Consider the following 18,549-nt stretch of genomic DNA (forward strand, 5'->3'; position numbering starts at 1 on the left):
CACAGGTTCATCCTCTCCTCTTAAGGACATCTTGTTTTTGTTTTTCCAATCACTTTGTTTCTTTTGTCCGATGTTTAGCAATGTGATAGAAGTACCATAATTCAAAGCCCCACCATGTGGAATTATGGGCCTTTGTACTGCATCATACAAGTATTTCAAATTTAGGGGTAATATGTGAATTTCTAGATCACACTAAGACTCATCTAAAATGAGTTCATATATTCACATTTGAAGATGGCAATGGAAATTTCTGCTTCTAGGAGATTGTTTTTGACTGTGAAAAGACTCTGCTTGCTTATATATCTGTGGTCAGATGTAGATGCATCCAAATCGGCCTTTGGGTTGGATTTTCCCTGCACCCTGCTCTCAGGTAGTTTTTTTTTCAATCAGTTGTATATCCACGTTCAGACCTACATGCAAGAGAAAGAACTGGCAAGATGTAGCACTGCCAGTCATGGGTACCTGGGTCAGATGAATTATTTTATCATGTCTTATTCGAAAATAAATTACCTAAGCCCAAGATTTATTGTCCACATCTATTATGCACATTAAAACAAGATTGTCCTTTCATAGCTACATCAGGAAACAGCCCCAAGTCAGATTTTACTCTTGACTGATAGCATTTTAAAAAGTCTGAGTTTATTAATGATCATATTTTATTTAAGATTCTTACTCGACAAAGAATCCTAGGTTGAGGATGAAGAAAAAGTAATGTTTATGAAAACACAAGTAATAATTAGGTTTATCCCCCAGCCACATTTTATACCAGTTGAATTTCAAATTAGAGTTAAGAGAGGAAAGTTTGATTGCTTTATTTTAATTATCTTACTGGCCACTTAAACATTTCTCTTACTCCTTGTCATTCATTTCAAATCAAAGCTTAACTTGAATTATCAAGTAAGAAGTAAAATATCTTCTCCATCATCAACCTTCTCTTTCCATAACTACACTTTCTAAACATTTATAAATTAAAAATTGAACTGTATTTGACCAAGCTTATTGTTTGAATAGGGTGGGATCGTGGGAGTGGTGCAAATTCAGTCCTGTTCGTGACAGAATAAATAGAATTACTTTATCTCAGGAAACTGCCATGGAATTATCCCTCCAAAATCCGTGTTTAATAGATTTGACAGAAGCATTGTTCTTTTAAAAAATGTGAAAAAAATAGCAATTCAAAAAGAAAGAAATCCTGATTCTATTCATTTTATTTCTACTGAATATCACCAACCATCTGTGGAGTTTTAAAAAAACATGGCACCCATTGGATAAAAAATTAGACATTTATCTCATCCAAACTAGAATCTCAAGAAATGTTTGGGAAACCTATGTCTCATCTGTCATTATAAACTACAGCTATTTATATAAATATAGATGAATCTCAGAGGCATACTATTGGGTAAAAGAAACTAATCACAGGATTCATACAGTATGATTATATGAAGTTCTAAGAAGGCAAAACTGAAAACCAAATTGTTTAGGGATACATCTGTTGGGGTAAAACTACAAAGAAAAGCAAGAAAATAATTAAGAAAAACTCAGGCTAAAGGTTATTTGGAGGCATTAAAAAAGAGAGGCAGATGGGATTGAAGAAGAGCACGTAAGGCTTTCCAGGGTGCTGGTGCTGGGTGGAAGGCACATGGTATTTGTTTCACTATTTTTCTTTCAAGTGGTCATGTACTATACACTCATTCATAGGTAAAATATATTTCATGCTAAACATCTTTTTAATTTAAAATACCGATCCCAAACAATTGGAGTTCATCTTTTAAAACTTTCCTGTGACCTTGTGTATCAATTCAGAAGTGAGTCTCTAAGCTTAGGAATCTGCCAGGGCGGGACCATTCTGAGAACTGTGTTCACATAAGCCCTCAGCCATATACACCTGAGTCACAATCAGAACTCCCCGTACTCCCCGATATGTGATCAATCAGACCCGATCTATTTGTCTGACAGGACGTCACAGTTAAACGGTTCTAAGAACCAGCCTGCTCCGAGAGTGTGAGGAAGCAAGTGAAGAGATTCTTCTCCCACTGCCTGATGGTTGTTTCTTTCTACTGTGTTCTGCCACAAACGTTTCCCCATCATGGTCTGTGGTTATAGAAACTCATCTGATTATGGCCATCACCATTATATACAGCATATGGTAGGCTGGTGGTGATGACTTGTGGTGACAACATATACGAGAACCCTGAAGTGTGCAAGCACACAGTGTCTCACTACTGAGAACCAAAATTTATGGCTGGTTTGCAAACTTAGTAATTCTCAAATGTGTGTATGAGGAGATGGGGTAGGACATACCTTTCTTCCTAAGTAAACTTCTTCAGAGTATCATATCCCCTTGCATGCCAGCACTCCCACAAAAGGCATACCCTGACATAGCAATGAATCCTACAGTGAAATTCAGCATATTTTTACTTTCCCTACCAGAAAAAAAAAAAAAAATACACACACACACACACACACACACACACATATTCTAAATGAGAGGGACTGTCTTTCATTTTGGCCTGCGTTAATTACTAATAGACCAATTGACTATTGGCTATTAATCCATTTCTAAACATATTCTGACCTGAAAATACTTTTATTTTCTTGATTTTTTTCCTCCACTGTAATTTTCAATGCCTTTCTTTTAAGGAATCCAAGGAAAAACATTCAGAATTGGACCTCATGTGCATTAAATGAAGCCACAACATTTTACAGATACCACATATAAACAAAATCATATTTAAGAGCCTGGAATGTATCTATAAACCTCTTTTTAACTTTCAAATACACAATAAATCTGTAGAGCAAATATGGCTCATTTCAGTAGCTCAGGATTTTTTCCCTCCTGATCACAGCATTGCCCGAAGTTTTACTGAGAACATTTGAGCAATTCACAGAACTAACTGGATATGTTTGGAGAATCGCTTGCATTTCATATTATGAAAAAAAAAAAAAATCACTGGGGTTTTTTGGTACATGAAAAATAATACTGAAAGTATGTATGAATCATTCTGCCTCCTAATAGCTGATGGGTACATTTTCAGCCCATAGGAGGTTTTAGCTCTAAGTTGGACACCATTGTAAAACCAGGTCAAGACAATGACATTGTCAGAACCAAGAATGATGGAAATCAAAGAAATGTAATTGACTAAGAAGTTGGCCTTTGTGGCTAAACCCCAGGCTGTCTTCCTCCTGAGTCTGGCCTGCGTGGGGAATGTACAGCTGCAGAAAACTGGGGGCAAGATCATGTTTGGGGTTGAGTATTTCAGTTCCCACCTGGAATCTTTTTCAGTCAGCACCACCTTCTATCAGATGACTCCTTGCATGAAAGCAGAGTTGTGGAGGGATACAGGGAGATGAAAGCTGAACTTGGGGTTCAGCTAAGTGTCTACTGGTCTGCAACTTACTGTGAATCCACAAATGATGAGCTACTGGTAGGAGTCCTTCTTTCAGGTAGCGAATTTATTTGTTCTGTTGGAATTTTAGGTGCAACATTCTCTTTTTAAAGTAGAGGAATGTGGCAGAAACAATCAAGGGACACAGAGAGACTTGGAAATTTTTATCTGAATGAGCTCTGTTTAAGTCTTTTGTACACAGGCCTCATTTTAGTGCCTTGAGCCTTTTGTTTTCCCCGAGGTTTTTGTCACTTAATCAGTGGGTCTGCATGTGTGCTTACCAAGAACAAGGAATGTTAAAGGATGCAAAAGGGCTTGAAGGGGACAAGTCCAAGTCTGTTCAGTGGCACTCTGGTAATCTTCTATACACCAATGGTTCTCTAGCAATGAAATTACTGAAAGAGTCCCAAGTTCATATCCACACCAAGTGTTTTCTGTAGTCTGATATATAATTTTTTAAAGTATGAAAAACTGTTCTCCAAATATGTATTAATACACTGCTTTATAAAATACAGATTCCTTTCTATACAGTGTTAATTTACAGGCACTTTATAAGACATTTTTAATAGATAACAAATGTATAAGCAATTGTCATAATATTTTATTTTTTCTTGATATTTTAAAGGGATTCACATTCCTCAAATGTTACTAACTACTGCTATAAGATATGGAAAATTAAATCTTTTCTGTAGTTCTCTTTAACTTTTAATAAAATCAGCCCCCTCATAAAACTAGTTATTATTTTTTCTTGTTCTATTTTTAAACATGGTTTCCTGATAAGAGATCTTGTTAATAAAATGTTATTGCCAGCATTTTTACTTGAAAGTTTAAGGATCATGTACTAGAGTCTCAAATCAGAAAATAGCAAAAAAAAAAAAAAAAAATTTTTTTTTTTTTTTTTTTTTTTTAAGAAAAAAATCAAAGGAAATGAGAGTAGTATTTTTCTAACTATGGAGAACATGGGGTTAAAAAAAACTCTAAACTGTAGATGAAATCATAAAAAGGATTTTGCCAATGTTGAGCAAGTCTGGAGAAGTGTTTGCTGGAGAAGATGGGATGCAGGGGACACTGGGGCAAGCTGACAGCTAGTGGCCCGCTCCAGTATCTGACTGCGGAAGCCTCTGCTGCTTCCTCTTTCTTCTAGGATACATTTAGACCCTGGTCCAGCCAAATGTAAAGACACTGAGTCCTCAGTGGTTTCATTATTCGCCATGTCTGCAAAACTTTTATTTATTTGAACTTTCTATCTAAAAGGCACAGCTTGTAACATGATTACCGTGTTACTTGAATACACTGAGGCAATAGAAGTCTGGTGGTAAAGACTTAAAAAGTCTTTGGTGTGAAAGCCACAGCATTCCAAGAGAGTTTTCCCAGTGCATAGATCTGTTTTTTCTTATAATATAACACCAGGATATTTAGGCAATGGTTCTGGGAATGGAAGAAAAGCCAGTCCTTTCTGCTTTTATCATACCACTGACACAATCAAATAACATCATGTAATTACTATTGACTTTTGAGACTGGTCAACACTTACTCGTACACAACACACACACACACACACACACACACACACACACACACACACACACACACACACACACACACACACACACACACAAAGATCATCTCTCGCCCAGACATCTGATGTGCCATTTTGCTGCCCTCAGCACTTGCCTTCCTTGCAGTAAGATTAATCACACCTTTCTCCAAGTGTTCTCTAAAACATGAGGAAAGGCAGTTACCCAGAAACAAAGCATAATACTCCAAAGTAAACCTGCTTACACCCAGCCTGGGTGGGAAAGTCATGGATTCTGGTTAATTGAACATTTCATTTAATAAGAGGTGCTTTCCTTATCACTTGAGATTTTGTTATTGTTGTTCAGTTGTTGAGTCCAACTCTTTGCAACCCTGTGGACTGCATTCACCAGTCTTCCCTGTCCTTCACCATCTCCCAGAGTTTGCTCAAACTCATATCCAGTGAGTCAGTGATGCTATCTAACCGTCTCATCCTCAGCTGGCCTCTTCTCCTTTTGCCTTCAATCTTTTCCAGCATCAGGGTCTTTTCCAATGAGTTGGCACTTCACATCAGGTGGCCAAAGTATTAAAACTTCAGCCTCAGCATCAGTCCTTCTAATGAATATTCAAGATTGATTTCTTTTAGGATTTACTGGCTTGATCTCCTTGCTTTTCAAGGGATTCTCAAGAGTCTTCTCCAGCACTACAATTCAAAAGCATCAATTCTTCAGTCCTCAGTCTTCTTTATGGTCCAACTCTCACATCTGTACCATGACTACTGGAAAAAGCATAGCTTTGACTATACAGACTTTCTTTAGTAAAGTGATGTCTCTTCTTTTTAATATGCTGTCTAGGTTGGTCATAGCTTTTCTTCCAAGGAGCAAGTGTCTTTTAATTTCATGGCTGCGCTCACCATCCACAATGATTTTGGAACCCAAGAAAATAAAAATCTGTCACTGTTTCCACCTTTTCCCCTTCTATTTACCATGAAGTGATGGGACTGGATGCCATGATGTTAGTTTTTTGAATGTTGAGTTTTAAGCCAGCTTTTTCACTCTCCTCTTTCACCCTTATCAAGTAATCATTTGGGATTACTCATTTTTTAATAAAATGCATCTGATTAAAACTCTAATAAACATAGTTTAATCTTTCTCAGATGATTCAGAGGAACTCCGCTGCTTGTGAATCATCTGGGAACATCAATTATCTTTGTAGTATAGGATACAGTAGACTGGTTACTGCCATCATCTGCTGAGGTTTCACAGAAAGAACAAATGGATTGTTATGCTTTCGTTTTGCAACCCAGTGCATGGTTAGGTATGATTTTTACTAGTCAGCAGCATTTCAATACATGTAAATGTGGTGTGTGGAAAATCAGAAATGTTAACATTTTGTCTTTAACCAAAGCCTAACGCAGTTGTCCTATCATGTGGGTTTATTAAGGATGCTGTGTTCTCATCTGTCTTTTTGAGTAAGTTCTTGTTATGGTGAAATTAACACTCACATGTGACATATCTTTCTGGAGGGCAGTTCGTCAATGTGTATCAAAAAGCCTTTACATGAGCATACTCCTAAACTCAGAAATTCTAACTTTTGAGAACATTTCCTAGATAAATAATTGAACACGTGGTAAAAGTATATCTATAGTGAGGCCCTTTGTAGCATTGTTTCTAAGATCATAAATTTGGAAAAATTTTAACTGCCCATCCGTAGAAAACTGGTTAAATAGATTATAGTACATCCATATACATATATCTACTACATACATCCAGTCAAAAAATACTGTGTTGCTGTTGAAAATTATATTTTGCTAATGTGTTAACGTAGTAATAAATAAGGTAAATTAAAGAAATTGTTTCTAAAATAATGTATATCTCATGATCCTATTTGGTTAAAAATTAAAATATCTATGCATGCATAGTTCTTCCCTTGTGGCTCAGATGGTAAAGAATCTGCCTGCTATGTAGGAGACCTGGGTTCGATCCCTGGGTCAGGAAGATTCTCTAGAGAAGGGAATGACAACCCATTCCAGTATTCTTGCCTGGAGAATGCCATGGACAGAGGAGCCTGGTGAGCTACAGTCCATGGGGTCGCAAAGAGTTGGACATGACTGAGACACTAACACTTTCATGTAAAGATAGGTGACGTTCTGGTAGAATACACTGAATATTAACCATGTTCATATCTGAGTGGTGTGATTAGGAAATTGATTTTTGCTTTCTCTTTTATACATTTTTTAATGCCTGGTTTAAGAAAACAATAAATGCATGTTACTTTTGGAGCCAGAAAAAAATTTAACAATTAAGTTTTTTTCAATTTTGAAAGAAAAGTAATAAGTCTCTGGTAGTAGTATGAAGGGTAGTTGTCGTGGGAGAGGCCTGAAAGCTAAGCAGCCACTGTGTGCTCTGACCTTGGAGGGCAGATGTAGGGAGGTTCACTTTCAAAGAATTTGCACACATATCAAGTCATTTGGCATGGACACAATTTCACATATAAAGTCAACTGATAAGTCATTGAGCCAGCAACTGGGCACATTCTGATTCAAAATACCATGAAATCATTTTGTCTCCTTTTTTGTTTTGAAGTTTGAAAACAATTTTAACATGTTTCTTTATTAATAGACATATGTATAAAATAGATAACTACTAAGAACCTACTATATAGCACAGAGAAAAAAGAAAGGTACAATCTGTAGGGCATGAATGAAGCTAACCTTAAAAATGCATCCCAGTAAAAAAAATAAAAATAAAAAATAAAAAAATGCATCCCAGTACACATTGTTGTGCTGTGCTTACTCAGTCGTGTCTGACTCTTTGCATCCCCATGGACTGTAGCCCGCCAGGCTCCTCCATCCATGGGATTCTCCAGGCAAGAATACTGCAGTGGGTTGCCATGCCCTCCTCCAGGGGATCTTCCTAACCTAAGGATTGAACCCAGGTCTCCCACATTGCAGGCGGATTCCTTACCATCTGAGTCACTGGGAAGCCCATGAATCCTGGAGGGGGTAGCCTATCCCTTCTCCAGGGAGTCTTCCCAACCCAGGTCTCCTGCATTGCAGGCAGATTCTAAACTAGCTGAGCTACCAGGGAAGCCCCAATACACTTAGGTGCAGACAAATACTGTTTGATTCCACATATACAAGATATCTAGGATAGTCAAGTTCATAGAGTCAGAAAGTACCCTGGTAGATGCCAGGGAACGGGGGTGAGGGGGTGGGGAAGGAGAATTGGGAGTTAGTGTTTAATGGGGACAGAGTTTCCCTTTAGGAAGGTGAAACATTCAGGAGATAGATAATGGTGAGAGCTACATGACAGTGTGGATACACTCAGCGCCACTGAACTAACTGTACAGTTAAATATGGTTAAAATAGTACATTTTATATTATATTTTACCACAATAAAACACATTTGAAAATGAATAAGTGTCCTCAAAAATTTAGCTCTGGCAATTGCATGTCCTAGACAAGAGTCTACCATTGCAACGCAATGGTAAATTGTAAGCCATAGGAAGTTAAAAGAGTCAGAAGAGACAGTGGAGATGATCCAGTTGTTCAAGGTCACTCCTCCAGTGAGGAATCTGAGATGAAGGAAGACTGAGTGTGACCTGGCCAAAACAGATGGCAGATCTCGGTGGTGTCAGAACTAAAAGCCAACAGTCTCCACCATGAAGCTCATTGGGTGAGTGGGAAGAGACAGTAACATCTCAAATCGTTCAAGTATAATGTGAAATTAAGAGCTTCAAATGAGATTCCATTTTTAGGAGAGGGGATAGTTTTGTTTCTGGCAAAAAGTGTCCCATATGGAGCTTTTATGTGTCTTGCTTGTCTTGGGAAAGGAAGGCCCCAAGTAATAGCCAAGACCTCGTGGCTGAACCAGAGATGTAGACGGGCAAATTAAGACTTTCTGTTTGATTAGCTTGGGAAGCCATCATTAAGGACTCATTCTCCCTGCTGTGGTTAAAGTTGTCTATTGAGAAATAAGCCAAAGGAATATGAAGCCAAGAATCTGAAGACTGAAGCCAAACCACTGGGAAGGGCTTTTGACTGCAAACTACAATGTGATTGAATTAGAAAGGAACATTTGAATCATGTCATGCTGTCACCTAGAATTCAACAAGTCTAAAATTGAACTCATCTTTCCTCACAAAGCAGCTCCTCCACTGCACTTTCCTAATAGCAACAAAATACTACACTGTAGCTTGACTTACCACAACACATCCATGATTTCTTTTGATTGTGACACACTTCCAGACAAGGCAGCGTAACGCAGGTTAATCAAAGAGCTGCCAGCTAGGGAGAGACCAGTTGTAGAAACCAGGTTTTCTGAATATTAATCTAGTTATCCTTTAACTGTATCACACTACCCCTCTCTCCATATTTGTGGAAATAAACCAGTCAGCTTTATAGAATTACTAAGTGACAGTTTATTTATATTGGCATTTGAATATTGCACACCAGCACATTTTAGCAAGTATGAAGTCAGAGTTTCTTAAGTAGCAAAGAGCAAACCAACCAACCTTCAGAACTGTTCATCTGGTTTTGTAAGATACCTAGGTCCAAAAACATTCAAAGCATTTGTATTATTGAAGTCAAAAGATAAAGCCCCGGATCTAAAAATACCTAGTTTGTAAGTCCAACAGGAGCAAACTTCATCTGTCCTGTTAGGTTTGTTTTGTTGGTATAAATTGTATGATTTCACTTGTAAATTATTTTAGCTTAGTCATGATTGATAGGCATGTAATATTTACATATCTGCATTTCTATTTGTAGATATGTAAGTAACACTGTTAAAAAAAAAAAAGCACATGAACTCTCCAATGTAAAGAGCAGTCTGGTGCACACAGTAGCTCCATCCCAGCCCATGGAATCATCAGGTCACCCAGCACTGCCGTGCCTCCTCAGCGCTGTGTATCCCAGTCACAGACCTCCCTGCAGAGCAGCCCGGTTAACCACGTAGGCCTTCTCCTTTTGAGTCTGAGCATCTGCAGCACTCCAGCTCCAACTCTTTACTTGGGATTAAATATTAGGGGAAACACATCTAACTAGTGATTCCGATTGTATGACTTCCCTAAATAGCTCTTTGCTTCAGATAAACCAGGAAAGCTAAATACCACGTATGCCTGGGAAACCCTCTCTGCCTGTTGTACCTGCCATTGTTGCGGTTGTTGGTCAGCCTCGTGTCGGACTCTGTGACCCCACGGAACGCAGCACGCCTTAGACAACAGGTTCTATCTAACACATGCCTGTAGGCTCCCATGAGGCGCCCAGTGTGAGGGTGGTGGAACACTAAGGCAGTTTTAGAACAAAAGAGGGGGCCATAGAGGGCACTGCCAGTGGCTCAGCGATAGAGAATCCGCCTGCAATGCAGGACACATAAGAGACACAGGTCGGATCCCTGGGTCAGGACGATCCCCTGGAGGAGGAGATGGCAACCCACTCCAGTGTTCTTGCCTGGCGAATCCCATGGACAAAGGAGCCTTGCAGGTTGCAGTCCATGGGGTCACAAAGAGTCGGTCACAATGAGCACACACACATATACATAGAGGGTGCTGCCCTGAGTGTGAAGCCTCTTCTCAGCTGTCAATGACACCTTCTTTCTTCCGTGAAAAGGAGCTACAAGGGAAACAATAAATCCAAGCAAAGAGGATATCCTGCTCTGGTTTTTAGTTAGCTATTTGGCTTGTTAATGCCAGATTCCTGGCTTGGTAACATAACTTGATTCTTTTCTGACCTTTGTGAAAGTGTATCCACAAATAATTCATACAACATGCTAAATCTTTTCGGTTAAGTGTTTTGATTACTTTCAGTTCAATTCTTTGGATTTCTGCTTCTAAATCTTTACTAATCATCAGCTTAGTAAAGAAATCTAAATAAGCTAACCCACAGTCTTCAAAGGCAGTTGCTGTTGTATAAATTTTTTCAGTTTAAGCTGTTATTTGATCATTGTCAATTAGCCTCTGTAACTATTGGACTAATGCTTTTCAGATACAAGTTTAAAAACTCGTCAGATCAGGTCTCTAAATGTTAAGAAACAGAACCGCCCTCTGAGAACCCTGTGGTTCAGTAAGTAGTCACGTTCAGGGTTGATCCTGCTAAGAAGCTGGTAAAAATGGTTGGCATTTGGCTCAAGAGATTGTGTTTTCGATGTTGCAGAATCGCCTACCAGCGGAATGACGATGACGAGGAAGAGGCCGCCAGGGAACGGCGCCGCCGCGCCCGACAGGAAAGGCTGCGGCAGAAGCAAGAAGAAGAAGCCTTGGGGCAGGTGACCGACCAGGTGGAGGTCAATACCCAGAACAGGTACTGTCCTCTTCGGAAGGGCACATTTCTCAATTGCTTCTTAGCCTGTCTGATGAAAGAAATGTGTTGGGCAAAGCATTCCCTTCAGCCCAACTCAATCTCTTTCACTCTTTCTAGCTTGTCTAATTCTTGTGTGGCCATTCTTGGCATCTCACCAGACTGGACAGTTGATCTGATTTAGACATCAGGACACCAGAATTCCTTTTTTCTCACCCCCTATCCTGTCCCCTGGACACACCCCAGTTGAAGGATATTTTCTTTGTAATCTAGTAAATGTTTTATTTACTAAAAATCACTGATTATATTCTTAAATAAGGAAAACTATTTACATTCCTTCTTTAAGGTATTGTTATCTGTTCTGAACTAAAGATGTATTAATTTAACAGTCCTCTGTACCTACCAGTAACAGAGATAATACTTGAATTTTAAAAGTAGGCATGAATTGCAGATGTCTTATTCTTCCTAATATACACCCTAACCCAGTATTCTCTGTTCTCTGTAATATTCTACAAGGTGCAGAATCCTGTTTAATTTAATGTAGTTATTCAAACAAGCTTATGAGTTTAGTACTGCATTTTTTCTATACCAGTCCTGGTGGAAATCAGGAAAGTCGAGATCTCTTAGTAGTAAGTTCAATTTCTTATAACAAGTGTTAGTTGCTCAGTCATGTCCAATTCTTTGCAACCCCATGGACTATGCCCGCCAGGCTCCTCTATCCATGGCATTCTCCAGGCAAGAATACTGGAGTGGGTTGCCATTCCTTTCTCCAGGGGATCTTCCTCACCCAGGGTCTCCTGCACTGCAGACAGATTCTTTACTATCTGAGCTATCAGGGAAGCCCTAACTTCTTCTAAAGAGACTTTTAAAAGTTCACACATACAAGGTCAAACAGTGCATTATGCTAATAGTTAGTATATGTCACGTATATGCTCCAAGGTACAGAAAAGATGAGGATGTTTGAGAAGGAATGGAGGAAAAGATAATTTTATTTTAAAATTATGGAATGGTTACATATAATGAAATCATCATATAAGATCTTTTGTGTGGTTTTGGTTTTAGATTCTCTTACTTTGTGCATGTTGGGAGGAAACTGTATTTGATAATCCCCTTCATTCAATCTACATAGAAAATTCTGAAGGGAAAGACTTCTGACCTCTTTAACGTGAATTTCAGTGGGTACACAGGTTTCTGAAGGCAGTCGTGAAAATGCTGGCGGGATGACTCAATCAGGAAGCTTCTTGGTTAGGTGGACAAACAGACCTCATCCCTCACTAAGTAGCTCCTAATTAGGGAGGGTGTATAGCCAAGAGATTGAGGTTTGTTCTTTGGGGTTCACCACCTGGCTTTGAATCCCAAACTGACCCTCCCTTCACTCACTCTATTTCTTCAGTTAAATGGAAATAAAAATTATATTTTTGTTTTAGGCGTGTCGTTAAATTTAAATGAGATGATAACACATGTAAAATGCACATAGTAATCTTGACCATTATTAGGAAGATGGTATCAGAATCTTATAAATCAGAGCAGTATGGTCGTCACTTCCTTTTCCATTTTTGAGCTGAGGGAGATGGGAAAAAAAGAGTTTAAACACGACATTTTTCATTTTAAGGCCTTCCATGAATCTGGCTATTAGGGAATAATAAACAATGCTTTAAAAAGTTACTAGTGCCTGTAGTTTTCTTGCTTTTAAAATCTTGCTCCTGCTTGTATTTCTATTCTTTCACCATTTACTATTACCAGTTATTTCATGCTATTGATTGAGTACAAAATTCTTTTTTTTTTTCAGTAGCTCATATTCATATAATTTACCTCTGACATGAAGAATAAGTATTCTTCTTGGGGCTAAGCAACTGTAATTGGTACTCACCTTCTACTGATAATAGCTGTCCTGATTTATAAATAGCAAATAGCAAAAAAAGATTCAGTAGAGTCTGTGTTTCTTAAGAGTTCTTTAAGCCAACTAGTATTTTGGAATTTGGGGTACCTCTTAAAAATTATTTAAATTCAGTTGACCCAAATGCCTCATATACATAGATTTTTCCCCTTAAATTCTAAACTATTTGCATTTTCAGAGAAGTTTAACCCTTAAGTGTCTAATTCATTGACATGGTGCCTTACAGCAACAGTGAAGGCCAAGAAAATTTAAAATCTAGTCTCTACTCTGCCGTTTCTTATTGTTAAAGGTGAAATGTGTTTTTCCAAAATTAAGTGAACTTGAACTTCAAAAGGGCCAAGGTTGGTATGAACCATGAAATTTGATGGAGTTTCAAAACACTGCAAGACATACTTTTCCAACTCTGGTCACAGTCCTAGTATCACATGACTAGTTGTTTCCTGCAGTGAAGACCAACACCCCTGGCTTGGGCAGTGTCCAGCCAGCATCCCACAGTAGTGAGCATGGTGATGGACATGCTGCAGTTTGTTTTTTAGAGATTTTCTCTTCTTATTTTATAAACATCAAATCTAACTGTTCTTTGTCTACTGTAGAAAAGAAGGGCAAGAGACCTTTTACTCATGGAAATCTTGACAAAGAATGGAGATGATATATTATATATATATATTAGTTAGGGCAACATCAGCTGCTTTAACAATGAGTTCCCAAATTGGATATTTCTGATTGGTAGAACTGGTCCCCTATCTTCTTTCCACTTGTGAGTCTATCAACCTCAGTCCTCTGATCTAGCCAGCAGACAGAGGTTGAAAAGGAAGACTATGTACCTCTGCTTCTTATTTGTCCTGGCCTGGACATCACACTTCTGCTCATACTTCATTGGAATTATTGGTCCTGTGGCCCCACCCAGGTGTAAGGAAGAAAGGAGGGCTAGGCAATGACTTGACGGGCAATGACTTCCATGTGACTAAGGAAGGAGGACCATGAATTGTGGTGGACAGTTGGCTGTCCCCACCGTGGGGGTTATTAGCCTGAGTATAGTATAGCATCTGTGCACTATTATTAATACATACACTCCCTTCCTCTCAAAGTACTTTGTGTTCCAGAAATCCAGATCAGGAATTCCAGATGACTTGGCAACATGTGGGAACACTATATGATATGAGAGGAATTTGTTTCTTCAGTTTGGTCCTTGTCTTAATTTGGGTTCTCCAAGAATCAGATTCTGAAACAAAGATTTGAGCACAGTTTATTTGTAAAGTGATCCTAGGAAAAGCCAGTAGCAGTGTGGAAAAGTGAGGCAGAGAAGGCAACACAACCAAATAGAGGTTTTCTTTCTGAGAAAATTACCACTGTGAGTATCTGGAGCTTAACTCCACTGGGAGCTCTAAGATCCAGTGCACTGCAGGTACCTCGGAGCTATCTGATTCCAAAGGTGAGGGGAGCTGAGGTATTTATTCACTAATGCTCATCAATTTTTGCTAGAGGCACAGTGCCCAGGGGGCATTAATACTCAGCTCTTCTGTTTACAGAATAGACTCACCATGGCCAGAGAAAGACCATGGGCAAAGGTTTGCATATGCTGTCATTGAAAGCCAGGCAGGAATGTACTAATATGGGGCTATATATGGGGAGTGTGTGTATATATATTTCTCTATGTATCTGCTATAGTTCCCATGTGGCACAGTACATGAATCCAGCTGACCGATTAATCAGCAAGCTGTCCTTGGTGTTGTTTCTGTTGTCCAGTGTGCCTGACGAGGAGATCAAGACATCCACCACCAACACTCAGGTGGAGGGCGATGATGAGGCTGCTCTCCTGGAGCGACTGGCTCGGCGGGAGGAAAGACGCCAAAAGCGCCTCCAGGAAGCCCTGGAACGGCAGAAGGAGTTTGACCCAACAATAACAGATGCAAGTTTGTCGCTCTCCAGCAGAAGAATGCAAAACAACGCAACAGACAATGAAACGGCGGAGAAGGAAGGAAAAAGTGAAAGTCGCCAGGAAAGACAGGAGCTGGAGGAAACGGAAATAGTCACCAAGTCCCACCAGAAGAATGATTGGATGGAAGCAGAAGAGAAAAAGAAAGAAGAGAAAGAAAAGGAGGAAGAGGAAGAAGAGAAGCCAAAGCCAGGGAGCATTGAAGAAAATCAGGTAGAGGTGGTGGTAGAAGAGAAAACAGCAGACACCCAGCAGGAAACAGTAATGCCCCTGAAAAATGGGCAGATCAGTGCAGATGAGCCTAAGGCCGAGGAGGAGGGGGAAAGGGGCTCAGATGAGATTCTCCACAATGAAAAGCTGGAAGAGGAAGCCAGGGAAAGAGCTGAGGCAGAAAGGGCCAGGTTGGAAGCAGAAGAAAGAGAAAGAATTAAAGCTGAGCAAGACCGAAAAATAGCAGAGGAGAAAGCAAAAAAGGAAGCAGAAGAACAAGCAGCTGCCCAAGAGAGAGAAAGACGGGAGGCAGAGGAGAGGGATAGGATTAAGGAGGAGGAGAGAAAGGCAGAAGAGGAGAGGAACAGGATCAGGGAGCAGGAGAGGAAGGCAGAAGAGGAGAGGAACAGGATCAGGGAGCAGGAGAGGAAGGCAGAAGAGGAGAGGCAGAGGGCAAAGGCAGCGGAAGAGGAGAGAGCTAAGATAGAAGAGCAAAAACGTAAGAAGCAACTAGAAGAGAAAAAGGGGCAAATGCAAGAGAAAAAGATTAAAGGGGAAAAGGTAGAGGAGAAAACAGCAGGGAAGGGGGTCAATGAAAAGAAAGCACAAGAAGATAAACCTCATACAGCTGTCCCAAAGAAACAGGTACTGTAAACCTTTTGCACCAAGTGTGTGATGCCTGCAACTTGCGAGAAATGTAATGCACATCAAATTTGGGACTGAGGCCACATTCCTAAGGCCCCCCATGCTTAATCGTTTGGCAAGCTGTTCATTTTTTTAGGTCATAGCAATACGCAAGCATAGAGCAATTGACTGAGAGCTAAATATTCCACCAACCAAATTTACTGGTACAACCAGAGAGAAGTGAGTTGCTCTGTGCTTGATTGCTATGAATCCCAGAAAAAATGAATTAACCCAAAGATGACAAGTGTGGTGGTGCTGCACTGACATGATTCTGCACCTGCATCTAAACTCATTCCTTCTAACAACTTACCTCTCTCCACAGGTCTACATGAGGCAGGAGGACCATAACTCCTCACCTCATCTATGTGTTTGGCATCTAATAAAAGATGCTAAAAGTTGGGGTGGGAAACTGATATGATGAGTCATGGTCAGAAATATCTTAAGAAGACAAAAATAACCCCCTTGAAATTAACTGGTAATAAAGGAGGGAAAGGAGCCATTTTGGACCTTTTATAAAAAAACGTCAAAACCCTGACTTGCCGTCATGTAGACCTGAGCCTAATGTAGACTTGCAGAAAGCCATTCATCTGGGGCAGCGTCAACTTAAAACTGGTTGGTGATTACGAGCACACATTTTGCTTCTTTTACCATCTGGGTGATACAGATTTATGTAGCACAAGGGAAGAGTGGAATGGGGCTGGGGGAATGTCTGTAATCTAAGAAACATTTTTTTTTCCCTCTGTCTGCAAGGCTACATTAAAAGCACTATACCTAACCAGAAAAGAAAAGAGATGCTTGTGTATTGAGCTTTCCAGAGAGAATGCTCTATCGCTAAGTCTGCATTGCACTCAAGTCATCTTTCACTTCTGCTTCTTACAAGGGGCTCATAAACACAGCTATCCTAAGAGATGATCAGGAGTAAGATGCACCAAACACATGAGGTATTCAACACTCACTAGAAGCACCACGTCACGCTGGACTTCAGCAGGCACAATGGCAGGCACATGAGGAAAGATTTGGTGGGAGGAAACGATCCCACATGGCTGTTTAGAACCACTGACACTGGGGAAATGTGAGCATTGGGACAGCCACAGAGAAGTCACTTCACGCCACATGCAGAGTGACCTGAGCACCCTCTCACTCTTGCTTTTAAATAAGTGACCTTACCATTCTTGAAAATAAAAAGGAAGAAGAAAGGGGGGCTAAAGTGCCAGCTAAAAGAGAAAAGTCCCAAGAAGACAAGGCTGCCTTCAAAAAAGAAGAGGTAAATATCATTGAGAAGGAACCTAGTCATAAAGCACAGAGAGCAGTGTTCCATGACGTTTCAGGTCAGATGATCTCAAAATTGTAACCTCTAACCCAGTATTTTTCAAGCCATGGCTCATGATCCATTGAATGGTGAAATCAATTTGAAGCAAAACTAGTTAAAAATGTCAATCTGCATTTTTTTAAATGAAGTAGAATAGAAAATATCAGAGGGCATCATGGCCACTGAGTATTGCATTGTGATATAAATTGTCTTTTCTACTATGGGTCACAGTCAGAAAGCTTGAAAAACACTTCTCTGATCAACCTTGCCTGCTTTCTATTCTCCTCCAAAAAAGCTATTTTTTTTTTCCTTTGGGCCATCCTACTTTCATTTCAATCAGGAAATATTTCCAACTGGCTTTGATTAATGATTTAACTTTTCAACGAGAAAACACTCCCACACCTCTCAGTAGAAAATCTGTTGAACTGAAGATGATATTTGGTTTTCAAAAAAAAGTTTGGCACAATGTTCTGCACTGCATTTCTGAGGCACACACGGGAGCTGGTGCCAGGGTGTTTGACTGTAGGTAAGTAGTAAACAAGTCAGTGGACCAGAGGCTGCTGCAGAGAGCATGTCATTATGTCCCGGCATAATCAAAATGCCACATCAGAAAGCCTGACCTCAGGACTTCCGTGGCCATCCAGTGGTTAAGACTCTTTGCTCCCAATGCAGGGGGCACAGGTTTGATCCCTCGTTGGGAAACTAAGATCCCGCACACCACATAGCACAGCTTAAAAAAAAAAAAAAGGAAAAAGAAAGAAAGTCTGATCTTGTTTTAACCATCATGCTTCTGTTAGCTCCAAGCAATCCTAAAAATGATGATAGTATTTAATAAGCTCAAAGTACTTGATCGTGGTAAAACTAAATTATCAAACATAAGATTTGAATTACTCTGCCTGTAGGACTGAATTGTAGTTATTAAGCTCCAACTCAGATGGACTCTTGCTACATTTCTCTGCCCATTATAGCACAGAATAAGACACAGACAAATCTATATTTAGCAAATAGATGAGATTTAATAGGAGAATGATTTTTTCTTAAACCTTTTTTTTCCTAAGATTCATGTAAAAAGAACTCTAGTTCATGTGATATTTATTTTGTTTTTGGTATGTGTTCCTCCCATTTTCTAGTAGAACTTGTGGTGGCTTGGGAGTAAAAACCGAATGTGAACACTGCCCAGTTAAAAGCAGGAGAAAGCATGAATGCTAAAGACTAGAAAACTAAATTTGGCTCTAATGAGGCTGCTGAGAAATTTGTTGAACATGTTGGGAAACAACTGTTCCCATTCTGTAACAGAAAAACAACTACAAATTCATTTCC

General features: G+C 39.6%; 1 protein-coding gene across 10 annotated transcripts in view; it reads left to right on the top strand.

The window, feature by feature from the left end:
* The window catches only part of CALD1 (caldesmon 1), a 227,170-nt gene that overhangs the window by 176,215 nt on the left and 32,406 nt on the right, over positions 1-18,549 (top strand). For 8 of the 10 annotated variants that reach the window (XM_061165844.1, XM_061165845.1, XM_061165847.1 and 5 more), the window contains 3 exons: positions 11,050-11,196; positions 14,837-15,881; positions 17,107-17,184. In XM_061165844.1, the coding sequence (XP_061021827.1) occupies positions 11,050-11,196; positions 14,837-15,881; positions 17,107-17,184 (1,270 nt within the window). The remainder of the gene's footprint in view (positions 1-11,049; positions 11,197-14,836; positions 15,882-17,106; positions 17,185-18,549) is intronic. The other 2 variants (XM_061165850.1, XM_061165851.1) reach the window with 2 other exon arrangements.

The sequence above is a fragment of the Dama dama genome, chromosome 18 (assembly GCF_033118175.1).
Source record: "Dama dama isolate Ldn47 chromosome 18, ASM3311817v1, whole genome shotgun sequence".
NCBI lineage: Eukaryota > Metazoa > Chordata > Mammalia > Artiodactyla > Cervidae > Dama > Dama dama.